This window comes from Microcaecilia unicolor, chromosome 10 (assembly GCF_901765095.1).
Source record: "Microcaecilia unicolor chromosome 10, aMicUni1.1, whole genome shotgun sequence".
Classification (NCBI taxonomy): Eukaryota; Metazoa; Chordata; class Amphibia; order Gymnophiona; family Siphonopidae; genus Microcaecilia; species Microcaecilia unicolor.
In genome coordinates, this window is record NC_044040.1 from 140,771,299 (window position 1) to 140,787,369 (window position 16,071).

The window sequence follows — 16,071 nt, forward strand, 5'->3', positions numbered from 1 at the left end:
TGCTGGAATGATGTTGCGGACTGAAAGTGGGGTACAAAATGATACAACTCATCCTGAGTACTAGGTCCTGTAGTTAGGTGGGCCAGTTGAGACCAAAATTTTGCAATTTGTTTTAGAGTATTGAAAACTCAATTAGATCTCACTGGTGATTTTTCTCCCTTATATATCTTAGTGAGTTTAAAATCTGTGATCTGTCAATTTTTAGGTAAGTGCTCCTTTGTTTCAAATTTTGATATTTTGTTTGTTCTGTTTTGAGTTTCACACTCTTCTCGTTCTTCAATATCTCCACAGGACAGTGGCTGCCACTAACATGAATGAAACCAGCAGCCGCTCACATGCTGTGTTCAACATTATTTTCACACAGAAACGTCATGATGCAGAGACAGACATCTCCACTGAAAAGGTACTTATGGAGACAGGGAGGGGGAGGGGCTAGTGATTTCAGTTGTCCGTGCCACTGCATTGTAGTCAAATATTTGGGCTTTGAAGATCTGAGCGTGTGGGAACTTTGCTACCTTTAAGCCTTTTCCAGTTTGATATAGCTGCTAAATGTTAAGTTCTGATTTCTCAATGACAAATATATTGTTTGAAACAAGTATTCAAAATCTTATTTTGTTTATATTTCTATTTTTGAATTGCTTTGGCTTAGTTGACCTAAAGAGATTTACTATAAAATATTTATGAATGGCATACCGATTAGCCACAAAACAAATTCCAACTAAGATTTGTAGTTAGAAGTGTGAAGGCCAAAAAATGGTTTTGTCACCAAGTCCCACAAGATGAATCCTTCAACTCCACCTTCTATTCAGCTAAAGAATCGGTTCACAGCCCTGGAGGTAGAAGAGCTAGAAACATCTAAAAAACAGGATGAAACAATGACCAAAACTGCCATCACAGCTGGAAAATTGGCCCAAAGAAAGCGAAAGGTAGTGGTGGTTGGAGATTCACTCCTCAGGGGTACCGAAGCGCCCATCTGCCGGCCAGATATGTTGTCCAGAGAGGTGTGCTGTCTGCCTGGTGCCAGGATTCACGATATTGTGGAAAGATTGCCTAGACTCATCAAGCCTATGGACCACGCTCCTATGCTACTCATCCATGTTGGCATAAATGATACAGCTAAGTATCCTACTGAACGTATCATATGAGACTTCGTGGCTTTGGGTCAGAGGGTGAAGCATCTAGGTGTGCAGGTGGTGTTCTCATCGATCCTCCCTGTCGAAGGTAAAGGTTGAATGAGAGAATCTCGCACCTTGGAGACAAATGTGTGGCTGCGTGGTTGGTGCCAACAAGAGTGCTTTGGTTTCGTAGACCATGGGATGATTTTCCAAGAGGTACTGAGTGGTGACGGTGTCCATCTGTCAAGGAAGGAAAGGAGTGTCTTCAGCAACAGGCTGGCTAAAGTACTAAAGAGGGCTTTAAACTAAAATTGATGGGGGGGGGGGGGGGTGTAAAAGGCCACAAAGCCATAATTAACTCCAAGGAAGGTAGAACATCTAATACCTCTATAGAAGTGAATAAAAAGAGTAAAATCTGGAGAGCCTTGTATACCAATGCCCGTAGTTTGGGAAACAAACTTCTAGATCTTGAGGCTACATTGATGGAAGCGGACTTGGATTTAGTGGCGGTCACGGAGATGTGGTTCACGGAGAACCATGACTGAGATGTTGCTATACCTGGCTATAATCTATTCAGGAAGGACAGGGTAGGAAAAAAGGGTGGAGGTGTGGCATTATATGCTAAGAATGATATCCAAGTGACAGAACTGCAGGACATGTGGGGTATGGAAGAAGCGCTGTGGGTTAAACTGGAAAGAGGGAAAGGAAAATGTACCTATATTGGAGTGATATACAGACCACCCTCACAGTCGGAGGAAATGGACAGGGACTTAATTGAAGACATCCGCAAGATAGCTAGGAAAGGGGAAGTACTACTGATAGGTGACTTCAATGTGCCGGATGTTGATTGGGGTGTCTCAGCTGCGGGGTCGTCTAGAAGCAAAGAGATCTTAGAGTCCCTACAGGAAGAATTGTTCCGGCAGTGGGTGACAGAACCGATGCGGGATGGAGCTGTTCTGGACCTGGTGGTTACAAATGGAGAGTACGTTTCTGACGTCAAGGTGGCGGACCATTTGGCATCTAGTGATCATCGTATGGTATGGTTCAATATTAAAACAGAAGAGAAGGCTCATTCAAGATTGCAGGTCCTGGATTTCAAAGGAACTAACTTTGCCGAGATGGGGAAATTTCTCAAGGAACAGTTAGCGGGATGGGAACAGCTGAAGGATGTAGAACAGCAATGGACAAGACTGAAAGGAGCAATATTAAAGGCAACTAACCTTTATGTTAGAAAATTACATAAAAGTAAGAGGAAAAGAAGACCTCTTTTGTACTCAAATGTATTAGCTGAAAAGATAAGAGGAAGGAGGCTAGCCTTTGCACGTTACAAGATGTCTCAGAAAGATGAAGACAGGAGAGAATACCTAAATAAGCGAAGAGAAGCTGGAAAAGCTATCAGGAATGTGAATCCGCAAATGGAGGAAAAGATAGCTAATACGGTAAAATTGGGGGATAAGACCTTTTTCATATATGTAAGTGACAAGAGGAAGGGCCATAATAGCATTGTGAGGCTCAAAGCTGAGGGAGAGAAATATGTGGAAGATGATAAGGATAAAGCTGAACTGCTTAACGATTATTTCAGCTCTGTGTTCACGAATGAAAGACCGGGGGTAGGGCTGCAGAAAACAAAGGCTAAAGGCAATGGATGTATGGTAGACCAAGACCCGTTTACGGAGGACTGTGTTCATGAGGAGCTTGCCAAACTAAAAGTAGACAGAGCGATGGGGCCTGATGGGATACACCCGAGGGTGCTTAAGGAATTCGGAGAAGTTCTGTTGGCTCCGCTGATGGACCTCTTCAATGCTTCCTTAGATACTGGAGTGGTCCCGGCGGACTGGAGAAGGGCGAATGTGGTTCCTTTGCACAAGAGTAGAAGTAAGGAGGAGATTGGGAATTACAGACCTGTCAGTCTGATCTTGGTGGTGAGTAAACTAATGGAAATGCTTCTAAAGAGGAGGATTGTGAGCTTTCTTGAACTAAATGGAATGCGGGACCCGAGGCAGCATGGCTTCACTAGCGGCAGGTCATGTCAGACGAATCTGACTGTCTTCTTTGACTGGGTTACCAAACAGTTGGATGTGGGAGGGGCGCTTGATGTGGTATACTTGGATTTCAGCAAAGCCTTTGACACGGTTCCGCACAGGCGACTGATAAATAAATTGAGTGCCTTCGGTATGGGACCTAGAGTAAATGATTGGGTTAAAAATTGGTTGACTGGTAGGAGACAGAGGGTAGTGGTAAATGGAGCTTGCTCTGAAGGAAAGGATGTCGTCAGTGGAGTATCGCAGGGATCGGTCCTAGGGCCAGCTCTTTTTAACGTCTTTGTGAGCGATATTGCGGAGGGACTGTCTGGTAAGGTTTGTCTCTTTGTGGATGATACTAAACTCTGCAACAGGGTGGACACCCTGGAGGGTGTGAATGACATGAGGAAGTACCTAGCAAAGCTAGAGGAATGGACCAATATTTGGCAACTAAGGTTTAATCCCAAAAAATGCAGGGTCATGCACTCGGGTCGCAAAAATCCGAGGGAACGGTACAGTATAGGGGGTGAAGTGCTTCAGTGTGCGAAGGAAGAGCGGGACTTGGGGGTAATTGTGTCTGATGACCTTAAAGCTTTCAAACAGGTAGAAAAACCGATGGCCAAAGTCAGAAGGATGCTTGGGTGCATAAAGAGAGGTATGACCAGCAGGAAAAAGGAGGTGATAGTGCCGTTGTATAAGTCTCAGGTGAGGCCCCGTTTGGAGTACTGCATGCAGTTCTGGAGACCGCACCTATGGAAAGATATAAACAGGATGGAGTCGGTCCAGAGGGTGGCTACGAAATTAGTAAATGGTCTTGAATAAAAAATTATAGGGACAGGCTTATGAACCTCAACATGTATACGCTGGAAGAGAGGAGGGAGAGAGGAGACATGATAGAAACATTTAAATATCTCAGGGGCATTTATGTACAGGAAGAGAGCCTTTTTCAAATGAAGGAGAGCTCTGGAATGAGGGGGCATATGACAAAGTTAAGAGGGAATAGGCTTAGGAGTAACCTAAGGAAGTATTATTTCACAGAAAGGGTGGTGGAGGTGTGGAATGGCCTTCCGGTGGAGTTGGTGGAGTCTAGCACTGTTCCAGAATTTAAAAAGGTGTGGGATAAGCATGTGGGATTGCTTAGGAACAGGTAGAATTGGGGATTACAGAAGATGGGCAGACTGGATGGGTCATTTGGCCTTTATCTGCCGTCATGTTTCTATGTTTCTATGTTTAGTTTCCTGTGCCATTTACTGGACTTTTCATTTCATTCGGGGTTTCAAAAAAAAATTTAATTTGGGGGCAGTGTCATCACTAGTACTCACTATTGTACAATAATGCACACTATTGCTCAAATTGTGGACACTGTTACTCAATAGGGTTCATTATTGTGCAATGAGGTACATGTTAAGCAATGAGCAGTGCACAGTAGTGCACATTATTAATGGCACAGAAAAAAATTTCTTACTTTTTCCTGTCATTTTGGGTAACTGACATTTCCACTATGTAGCTTCCCACTATTTAAGAACCTGTGTGATAGTTGCGTACATCAACCAGAAGGTGGAGATAGAGAACTGAAAACTGATCTGAGACATACCTCTCTTGGCATCTAGTCCAGCTCCTCAGTTTCTACGTTTTGTGGTACTGGGCCATCACTTCCAGTTCAGGGCTTTGCCCTTCGGTCTCGCCACAGCTCCAAGAACATTTACCAAGGTTATGGTGGTGGTGGCGGCCTTCCTTCAGCGCCAGAAAATCAGAGTTCACCCTTATTTGGATGACTTGCTCATTCGTGCATCATTCTAGTAGGACAGCATGGTGGCGACAGACAAAGTTGTCCATCTTCTGCAGTTGTTGGGTTGGGTGATTAATTTTGGGAAGAGCAGATTAACTCCATCACTGACGCTGGAGTATCTTGGAGTTCTATTTGACACAGCATAGGAGAGGATCTTCCTCACAGAGAACAGGAAGTTGAATCTGGTTCAACAGATTCATATTCTCCTCAGTTACGGTAAGCCCAGGGTCTGGGACTATGTCCAGGTTCTGGGGTCAGTGACAGCAGCAATGGAAGTGATGCCATAGGCAAGGGCTCATATGCAGCCATTACAAGAATATCTTCTCAGCCACTGGTCTCTGATGTCACAGAAATATGACCTTCATCTTCCTTGGACATTGGTTACCAGATCGAGTATGCAGTGGCGGTTGTCACCCAGGAATTTGATTGTTGGCGCTCCCTTTCCAATAACACAATGGGAGGTGGTGACAATGGATGCCAGCAAGTTGGGTTGGAGAGTTCATTGCAAGTTCCATCCAGCACAGGGCACCTGAATAGAACAGGAGTCTCAATGATTGATAAATCGCTTGAAGCTCATGGCAGCGCAGAATGCCTTACGTGACTTCACTCCCTTTCTGTAGGGGACCCCGGTCCGAATTTTCTCCAAGAATGTGACTGTGGTGGTTTATATCAACATACAAAGCAGAACCTGCAGCCTTATGAGTTGGTCGGAGAAAAATCTTCTCGGCTTGTCAGCAGTTCACATCGCTGGGTCCTTGAATATGGAGGCAAACTTTCTAAGCAGGCACTTTTTGGACCCGGGATAATGGGAACTATCCAGCCAGGGATTTCAGCTGATAGTGGACTAATGTGGTTCACGTCTCGACTTGATGGTGACAAAAATGAAGACCAAAGTGCCCAAGTTCTTCAACCATTGGAAAGAATCAGGCTCAATGAGGAATCAATGCCCTACTGCAGGCCTGGCCGGAGATGCATCTACTGTATGTATTTCCTCCTTGGTCCATGGTAGGCCACATGTTGAAAAGGATCACATTGCACCAGAGTCGAATAATTCTCGTAGCCCCGAATTGGCCGCGGAAACTGTAGCACATGGACCTGATTTGACTGCTGAATAGGGGTCCTTTCCATCTTTCACAGGTACATGGCCTACAGAAGCAAATTCCAGTGCTCATGAAAGATCCATGCCCCTTTGGTCTTACAGCTTAGCCATTGAAAGGACTCAGTTGAGGCAAAAAGGTTATTCTGATTCGGTCATTGCTACCTTGCTTCATGCTCAGAAATGCTCTACATCCATAGTGAATGCAAGAGTCTGGAGTACATTTGAGGGCTGGTGTTCTGAACATGGACTTTCTCCATTCTCTGCTCAGATCATGCACATCCTAGTGTTTCTCCAGTCAAGTCTTCAAAAGGATTGATGTTCGGTTCTCTAAAAGTTCAGGTTGAGCTTGTTCTGTTTCTGGGGCCAACTGCAGCTCACCTGGATATCGTTCAATTCTTGCAGGGAATAGGCCACATGCAACCTCCCTTTTGTATGCTGTGTCTAGAGTGGAACCTTAATTTAGTCTTTTGGGAAGGCCTCCTTGAAAGATCTTGGTGGCTGTTGCATCAGCACATAGGGTTTCAGACCTTCAGAATCTCTCTTGTTGAGATCCTCTTCACTTTTTAGAGGTGGGGGTCTCCCTGCGCATGGTTCCTTCCTTCCAAAAGTGATATCAGCATTTCATGTCAACCAATCTGTGGAGCTTCCTTTCTTTCACAGAGAGGACGAAGAGGCTCAATATTCTTCCTTGAAGCTTCTCGATGTGCATAGATACCATTAGACATCTGGAAGCCACAAATGAGTTCCTTGCGGGCTCATTCTATGAGGTGTACAGTGACATCCTACGCAGAGACTACCTTACTGTCTCTGGCAGATATTTGCATGGTGGCAATGTGGTCAACGCTGCATACCTTGGGCTTTTTTTGAGGGGGCACTTGGGGGTACTGAGTACCGGCACCTTTTCCATTGTCTGCTAAAACTGACCCATGGAACCCAAGTTTTAATGATAGAACTCAGGCTCTACACACCAATTCTGCCTTGTCATAGATTCTGTGACTGGTTGCAGGGGGCCCTGGCTATTATGGGGTGGGTCCCTCAGTGATCACCCCACTCCTGAAAGGTGGCCTAGCATTTTTGTACCGGGACCTTTTTTGCTAAAGAAAACACACTGCCTTTGCCAAGTACTACAGGGTCAACATTGCAGCATGTTCGGAAGCCAGTTTTGGGGCTTCGATCCTCAGGGTGGTGGTGCCAGGATCCCACCCACTCAAGGGATTGCTTTTGAACATCTCACAGGTTCTGGAATAGTGGGAAGCTATGAAATGGAAGGAGAAATTAGGTCATACCTGATCATTTTCTTTCCATTAGTCCTTCCTACTATTGCAGAGGTCTGTGAGGTTTCTGAGATGTTTAGTCAGTGTGAAGTGACGAGTCACATACCCTAGATTCTATATAGCACGACTTAAGTTGCGCACACAAATCCTGTGTGGACAGGCACTCAGCATATTTTATAAATTGTGTGGAAATATAGGCTTATTCTATAAAATACACCTAAATTTAGGTGTACTTTATAGAGTATGCCTAGGTGTATTTCATTTCAGCACCGATGTTTTAGGTGTCAAATATAGAATGTGGTCCATAATGACTGCCACCTTGCCTCATGCAATCTCTCTTGTTCTCTACAAGTTGTCCAGAGATGAGAGAGGTCCACACATGTTTGCTTGTCAGGTTAGTGTTAGGTTAGCGAGTTGTTTAAGGTTTTGTGTTTATTCTAAGTTTCTCCTAACTGTTTGTCTACGTAAATACTGAGGAGCTGGACTGGTTGCCAAGAAAGATATGTCTCAGCTCAGTTTTCAGTTCTCTATCACTACCTGCTGGTTGATGGACACAACTATCCCACAGGTTCTGGAATAGTGGGAAAGGACTAATGGAAAGAAAATGATCAGGTAAGACCTAATTTCTCTTTCCCATGCCATTTCAAATTAATGCATATCCCTATTTGTAGTCATTCATATTTCAAAATGTCCCACAGAATGTGTAAAACAGGGATCCCCATTTTGCACAGAACACTAAAGTAGGAATTGGAATGTCCAGGTCAGAACATACACAGTTCCCCTAGTACTTGCTGTATTTGCAGTATTTTCAAAAAGTCTGCATGGAAAAAATACAGTGGGAGCATTGATTTGAAGTATGTACATTTGCAGAAAGTGTACCATTGCTCTGTATCTTCCATGTGTAAGTGCTGGCAGTTATACCTGGAAGTACTGATTTTGGCTATTGCCACATATAAGTGCCAGCATCTATGATAGCCATATTCCAAACACTTATATATGTAAATGCAGCCAATTAAGCAATGAAGTTATGAAATATAGCATAGAAACATGAGAATTGGCATCAGATAAAAGACCTGTATATGTATACATATATCACACATGCACACATGTGCAGTCACAGCATTCGGTACTCTGATACATTGTACTTCTGTGCTTTCTATTCTTCTCTATGAACATCTTCTGATTTCATACAGGTGAGCAAGATCAGCCTGGTTGATCTGGCTGGAAGTGAACGAGCAGATTCAACAGGGGCAAAGGGCACAAGGTTAAAGGTAAGATATATGCCATATGTATGCCAGTTTTTAAGTCACTGTTAACTTTTTCCTGAGTATTACATTCATGAGAACAGAGAAGCTTTTATGTTGTGGTACATGTAAATGAAGGAGTGCGATTACAAACCACCTAAGGCATAGTGGCTGGTATGTTATCAATAGAAATCAAACAAAATAAAACATGGAAAAGAAAATAAGATGATACCTTTTTTATTGGACATAACTTAATACATTTCTTGATTAGCTTTCGAAGGTTGCCCTTCTTCCTCAGATCGGAAATAAGCAAATGAGGTAGCAGATAGTATATATGAGAGAAACATCAAAGCATTACTTTGACTGTCTGACAGAGTGGGAGGGTGGGGGTATGCATGGGGACATCAAAGCATTTCATTGATAGTCTAACAGAATGGGTGTTGGTAGGCGAGAGGAGGGTAATAAACAGAGAAATAAACAGAGAAATACAGCTTTATGTTTTATAATGAGTTAGAAAATCCAGATCCTTATTAAGTCCTATTTGTTGGGTGTCAAAATATTCAATCATTCTTATTTCAAAGGTCTTACGTTCCTGTATTGTTTTAAAATTACCTTTCAGTATTCTTACTGTGAAATCACTGGTGCAGTGTTCTGGTCTTGTGTTCTTCACGCTGCCTTGATTTTCTCTCCTCACATGCTATTCTTGACCCACTACAATCTGGTTTTCGCCCTCTCCACTCAACCGAAACTGCGCTTACTAAAGTCTCCAATGACCTATTACTGGCTAAATCCAGAGGTCAATATTCCATCCTCATTCTTCTTGATCTTTCCGCTGCTTTTGACACTGTCGATCACAGCATACTTCTCGATACCCTGTCCTCACTTGGATTCCAGGGCTCTGTCCTTTCCTGGTTCTCTTCCTACCTCTCCCTCCGCACCTTTAGTGTTCACTCTGGTGGATCCTCTTCTACTTCTATCCCTCTGCCTGTCGGCGTACCTCAGGGTTCTGTTCTTGGTCCCCTCCTCTTTTCTATCTACACTTCTTCCCTTGGTTCATTAATCTGTTGAGAATTGGGGGGTCCCGAGCCCCCCAAGAAGGCTAGAGTGATCTCAATCTGACTCCATCTCTAAATAACACTAGTACTGGGGTAATCCAGGAGTTATGAGGTTTTAAAAGGAATTGCCACTGAGAGAGACGTTAGGTCTCAAATACCCGCGTTAGTCCGCCTCTCAGCACTGGCAAGGAATAGATACCAGCCTTATGACAAACTGGATTTAGGCTACAGGTTATATAATGCAGCGAATGATAGCCTGATGTAGCAAAAGCATTTATACTTACAGCCTTTCATCATTAAGTGAAGCCCACAAATCATCATTTGGAATGAAGAGTTTATTTGCAAATCAGACTTTAATCAGATACATTCATCAGACAAATTCTGGATTCAGCTGACCGGAGCTCTGCGTCCTAGATGCGTTGGGGAGAACCTCCAACGATCTATCTGATGCCCTTCCTTATATAGTATCTGGTCCTAATACAAGTCTATGGGAATTGCGCAATTTCCTTTTTTGTCAACAATTTGTTCTTATGAAGTTCCGTTTTAGCTATTGCAAGTTATTGCGCAATTTCCCTTTTTGTCAACTTCTCCCTAGATACGGACATCCAAACATCAAAACATGGACATCTCTGTCTTATATCATCTTGTGATCTGGGTGCCAACTTATTAAAAACATTCTCCATCTTACAAACCAAACTTTCCATTTTCGTCCATAATTTCTACATCGTATGTGTTACATTCAATTTGAAAGTTGTACCAGATTTCATTAAGACTCTTGCAGGCTCTCTGCTATAAGGCCATCAGCTGGTTTCAGGCCTAGTCAGTGCTCTTCAGCTGTTTAAAGCTATGTAGCTTGGCCCACCACTATTCCAGTGGATAGGTCTCAAGCTAGAACACATATTAACTTGCAGGAAAAGCAAGTCCTTGCTCAGCCAGTCATAGATTTTTAAACCTAGCTGGTATTTTTACAGCCTGAGTCCTAAAATCTGGCCTTCCACCCTTCCGGTGGGCATCCAGTGAGGGCCTCTTGCTGTAGTATAATTATACAATCTCATCCCATAGCTTTTCCTACCATCTGTATGCTGATGACTCCCAAATTTACCTTTCTACCCCTGATATCTCACCTTGCATCCAAACCAAAGTTTCAGGGTGCTTGTCTGACATTGCTGTCTGGATGTCTCAACGCCACCTGAAATTAAATATGACCAAAACCGAGCTTCTCATTTCCCCCCCCAAACCCACCTCCCCGCTCCCCCCGTTTTCTATTTCTGTTGATGGCTCTCTCATTCTCCCTGTCTCCTCAGCTCGAAACCTTGGGGTCATCTTTGACTCTTCTCTCTCCTTCTCTGCTCATATCCAGCAGATTGCCAAGACCTGTTGTTTCCTTCTTTACTACATCCGTAAAATCCGCCCCTTTCTTTCCGAGCACTCTACCAAAACCCTCATCCACACCCTTGTCACCTCTTGTTTAGACTACTGCAATCTGCTTCTTGCTGGCCTCCCACTTAGTCACCTCTCCCCTCTCCAGTCGGTTCAAAACTCTGCTACCCGTCTCATCTTCCGCCAGGGTCGCTTTACTCATACTACCCCTCTCCTCAAGTTGCTTCACTGGCTCCCTATCCGTTTTCGCATCCTGTTCAAACTTCTTCTACTAACCTATAAATGTACTCACTCTGCTGCTCCCCAGTATCTCTCCACACTCGTTCTTCCCTACACCCCTTCCCGTGCACTCCGCTCCATGGATAAATCCTTCTTATCTGTTCCCTTCTCCACTACTGCCAACTCCAGACTTCGCGCCTTCTGTCTCGCTGCACCCTACGCCTGGAATAAACTTCCTGAGCCCCCTATGTCTTGCCCCATCCTTGGCCACCTTTAAATCTAGACTGAAAGCCCACCTCTTTAACATTGCTTTTGACTCGTAACCACTTGTAACCACTCGCCTCCACCTACCCTCCTCTCTTCCTTCCCATACACGTTAATTGATTTGATTTGCTTACTTTATTTTTTGTCTATTAGATTGTAAGCTCTTTGAGCAGGGACTGTCTTTCTTCTATGTTTGTGCAGCACTGCGTATGCCTTGTAGCGCTATAGAAATGCTAAATAGTAGTAGTAGTAGTAGTATATCGCCCGAAATAACCAGTTATCTGCTAGCCACTAACCGGCAATACTCAGCAGGGGATAGCCAGCTATCTCTTTTGAAATAAACTTCATAGTAACATAGTAAATGATGGTAAGACCTGTACGGTCCATCCAGTCTGCCCAACAAGATAAACTCATTTACCAAAGGGAAATCATGTCAAACAAATCTCATTGAATTCTTTGACTGGTTGACTGGAGAATTGAATCAAGGACGTGCTATGGACGCAATCTACTTAGATTTCAGCAAAGCTTTTGACACGGTTCCCCACAGGAGGCTCTTGAATAAACTGGACAGGCTGAAGATAGGACCTGAAGTGGTGAACTGGATTAGGAACTGGTTGACGGACAGAAACCAGAGGGTGGTGGTGAATGGAATTTGCTCGGAGGAGGGGAAGGTGAGTAGTGGAGTGCCTCAGGGATCGGTGCTGGGACCGATTCTGTTCAATATATTGATTTGTAAGTGGCATTGCCGAAGGGTTAGAAGGTAAAGTTTGCCTTTTTGCGGATGATACTAAGATTTGTAACAGAGTGGACACCGGGGAGGGAGTGGAAAACATGAAAAAAGATCTGCGGAAACTAGAAGAATGGTCTAAGGTTTGGCAATTAAAATTCAATGCAAAGAAATGCAAAGTGATGCACTTAGGGAGTGGATATCCACGGGAGAAGTATCTGTTAGGCAGGGAGAGTCTGATAGTTACGGACAGGGAGAGGGATCTTGGGGTGATAGTATCTGAGGATCTGAAGGCGACAAAACAGTTTGACAAGGCGGTGGCCGTAGCCAGTAGGTTGCTAGGCTGTATAGAGAGAGGTGTGACCAGCAGAAGAAAAGAGGTGTTGATGCCCCTGTATAAGTTGTTGGTGAGGCCCCACCTGGAGTATTGTGTTCAGTTCTGGAGGCCGTACCTTGCTAAGGATGTAAAAAAAATGGAAGCGGTGCAAAGAAAAGCTACGAGAATGGTATGGGATTTGCGTTACAAGACGTATGAGGAGAGACTTGCGGACCTGAACATGTATACCCTGGAGGAAAGGAGAAACAGGGGTGATATGATACAGACGTTCAAATATGAAAGGTATTAATCAGCAAACGAACCTTTTCCGGAGATGGGAAGGTGGTAGAACGAGAGGATATGATATGAGAGTGAAGGGGGGCAGACTCAAGAAAAATGTCAGGAAGTATTCTTTTCACGGAGAGAGTGGTAGATACTTGGAATGCCCTCCCACGGGAGGTGGTGAAGATGAAAACGGTAGCGGAATTCAATCATGCGTGGGATAAACATAAAGGAATCCTGTGCAGAAGGAATGGATCCTCAGAAGCTGAGCCGAGATTGGGAGGCGGGGCTGGTGTTTGGGTGATGGGGCTAGTTCTGGGCAAGACTTCTACGGTCTGTGTCCTGAAAATGGCAGATACAAATCAAGGTAAGGTATACACAAGAATAGCACATATGAGTTTATCTTGTTGGGCAGACTAGATGGACCATGCAGGTCTTTTTCTGCCGTCCCTACACCCCTTCCCCTGCACTCCGCTCCATGGATAAATCCTTCTTATCTGTTCCCTTCTCCACTACTGCCAACTCCAGACTTCGCGCCTTCTGTCTCGCTGCACCCTACGCCTGGAATAAACTTCCTGAGCCCCTACGTCTTGCCCCATCCTTGGCCACCTTTAAATCTAGACTGAAAGCCCACCTCTTTAACATTGCTTTTGACTTGTAACCACTCGCCTCCACCTACCCTCCTCTCTTCCTTCCCGTCCACATTAATTGATTTGATTTGCTTACTTTATTTATTTTTTGTCTATTAGATTGTAAGCTCTTTGAGCAGGGACTGTCTTTCTTCTATGTTTGTGCAGCGCTGCGTATGCCTTGTAGCGCTATAGAAATGCTAAATAGTAGTAGTAGTAGTAATGTGATTCTTTCTATTTATACCCGAGTTTGATTTGTCCTTGCCTTTCTCAGGGCACAGACCATAGAAGTCTGCCCAGCACTGTTCTTGTACTAAGTTCTGAAGCTAACGTCGAAGTCCCTTAAAATTTACACTCCAACCCATCCCTAACCAGTCGCGATCAGGGCATAGACCGTAGAAGTCTGCCCAGCTCCCATTATGTTTCCCAATTACCGACGTTGCCACACAATCTTCACTAAGATTCCGCGGAACCATTCTTTCTAAACAGGATTCCTTTGTGTTTATCCCACACATGTTTGAATTCCATTACCGTTTTCATCTCCACCACCTCCCAAGGGAGGGCATTCCACATATCCACCACCCTCTCTGTGAAAAAAATACTCCTGAGTCTGCCCCCCTTCAACCTCAATTCATGTCCTCTAGTTCTACCGCCTTCCAGTCTCCGGAAAAGGTTTCTCCTCATATGGTTTGCAATGCAAATCCCATACCATTTTTGTAGCTTTTCTTTGCACCGCTTCCAGTCTTTTTACATCTTTAGGAAGATACGGCCTCCAAAACTGAACATAATACTCCAAGTGGGGCCTCACCAACGTCTTGTAGAGGGGCATCAACACCTCCTTTCTTCTGCTGGTTATGCCCCTCTCTATGCAGCCTAGATCCTTCTGGCTACAGCAGTCGCCTTGTTGCATTGTTTCTTCACCTTTAGATCCTCAGACAGCAACACCCCAAGGTCTCTCTACTGAGTCGAGCTTACTAATTTCTCCCCTCCTATTTGGTATCTCTCTTTTGGGTTTCTGCACCCCAATTGCATCACTCTACACTTCTTTGCATTAAAGTTTAACTTAGCTGATAAAATATTTCAGAAACTGAACCATAAATGAAAAAATATTGAAAAAATAAGAAAAATTCTATTTATATATATATATATATACAGTGGGGGAAATAAGTATTTGATCCCTTGCTGATTTTGTAAGTTTGCCCACTGACAAAGACATGAGCAGCCCATAATTGAAGGGTAGGTTATTGGTAACAGTGAGAGATAGCACATCACAAATTAAATCCGGAAAATCACATTGTGGAAAGTATATGAATTTATTTGCATTCTGCAGAGGGAAATAAGTATTTAATCCCTCTGGCAAACAAGACCTAATACTTGGTGGCAAAACCCTTGTTGGCAAGCACAGCGGTCAGACGTCTTCTGTAGTTGATGATGAGGTTTGCACACATGTCAGGAGGAATTTTGGTCCACTCCTCTTTGCAGATCATCTCTAAATCATTAAGAGTTCTGGGCTGTCGCTTGGCAACTCGCATCTTCAGCTCCCTCCATAAGTTTTCAATGGGATTAAGGTCTGGTGACTGGCTAGGCCACTCCATGACCCTAATGTGCTTCTTCCTGAGCCACTCCTTTGTTGCCTTGGCTGTATGTTTTGGGTCATTGTCGTGCTGGAAGACCCAGCCACGACCCATTTTTAAGGCCCTGGCGGAGGGAAGGAGGTTGTCACTCAGAATTGTACGGTACATGGCCCCATCCATTCTCCCATTGATGCGGTGAAGTAGTCCTGTGCCCTTAGCAGAGAAACACCCCCAAAACATAACATTTCCACCTCCATGCTTGACGGGACGGTGTTCTTTGGGTCATAGGCAGCATTTCTCTTCCTCCAAACACGGCGAGTTGAGTTCATGCCAAAGAGCTCAATTTTTGTCTCATCTGACCACAGCACCTTCTCCCAATCACTCTCGGCATCATCCAGGTGTTCACTGGCAAACTTCAGACGGGCCGTCACATGTGCCTTCCAGAGCAGGGGGACCTTGCGGGCACTGCAGGATTGCAATCCGTTATGTCGTAATGTGTTACCAATGGTTTTCGTGGTGACAGTGGTCCCAGCTGCCTTGAGATCATTGACAAGTTCCCCCCTTGTAGTTGTAGGCTGATTTCTAACCTTCCTCATGATCAAGGATACCCCACGAGGTGAGATTTTGCGTGGAGCCCCAGATCTTTGTCGATTGACAGTCATTTTGTACTTCTTCCATTTTCTTACTATGGCACCAACAGTTGTCTCCTTCTCGCCCAGCGTCTTACTGATGGTTTTGTAGCCCATTCCAGCCTTGTGCAGGTGTATGATCTTGTCCCTGACATCCTTAGACAGCTCCTTGCTCTTGGCCATTTTGTAGAGGTTAGAGTCTGACTGATTCACTGAGTCTGTGGACAGGTGTCTTTCATACAGGTGACCATTGCCGACAGCTGTCTGTCATGCAGGTAACGAGTTGATTTGGAGCATCTACCTGGTCTGTAGGGGCCAGATCTCTTACTGGTTGGTGGGGGATCAAATACTTATTTCCCTCTGCAGAATGCAAATAAATTCATATACTTTCCACAATGTGATTTTCCGGATTTAATTTGTGATGTGCTATCTCTCACTGTTACCAATAACCTAC

The 16,071-nt window shown here is 44.3% G+C and overlaps 1 protein-coding gene across 1 annotated transcript in view; it reads left to right on the forward strand.

Annotated features, from left to right (window-relative positions):
* The window catches only part of KIF1A (kinesin family member 1A), a 483,588-nt gene that overhangs the window by 84,222 nt on the left and 383,295 nt on the right, over positions 1 to 16,071 (forward strand). The window contains 2 exon segments of the mRNA XM_030216849.1: positions 292 to 403; positions 8,492 to 8,569. Of these exon segments, the coding sequence (XP_030072709.1) occupies positions 292 to 403; positions 8,492 to 8,569 (190 nt within the window).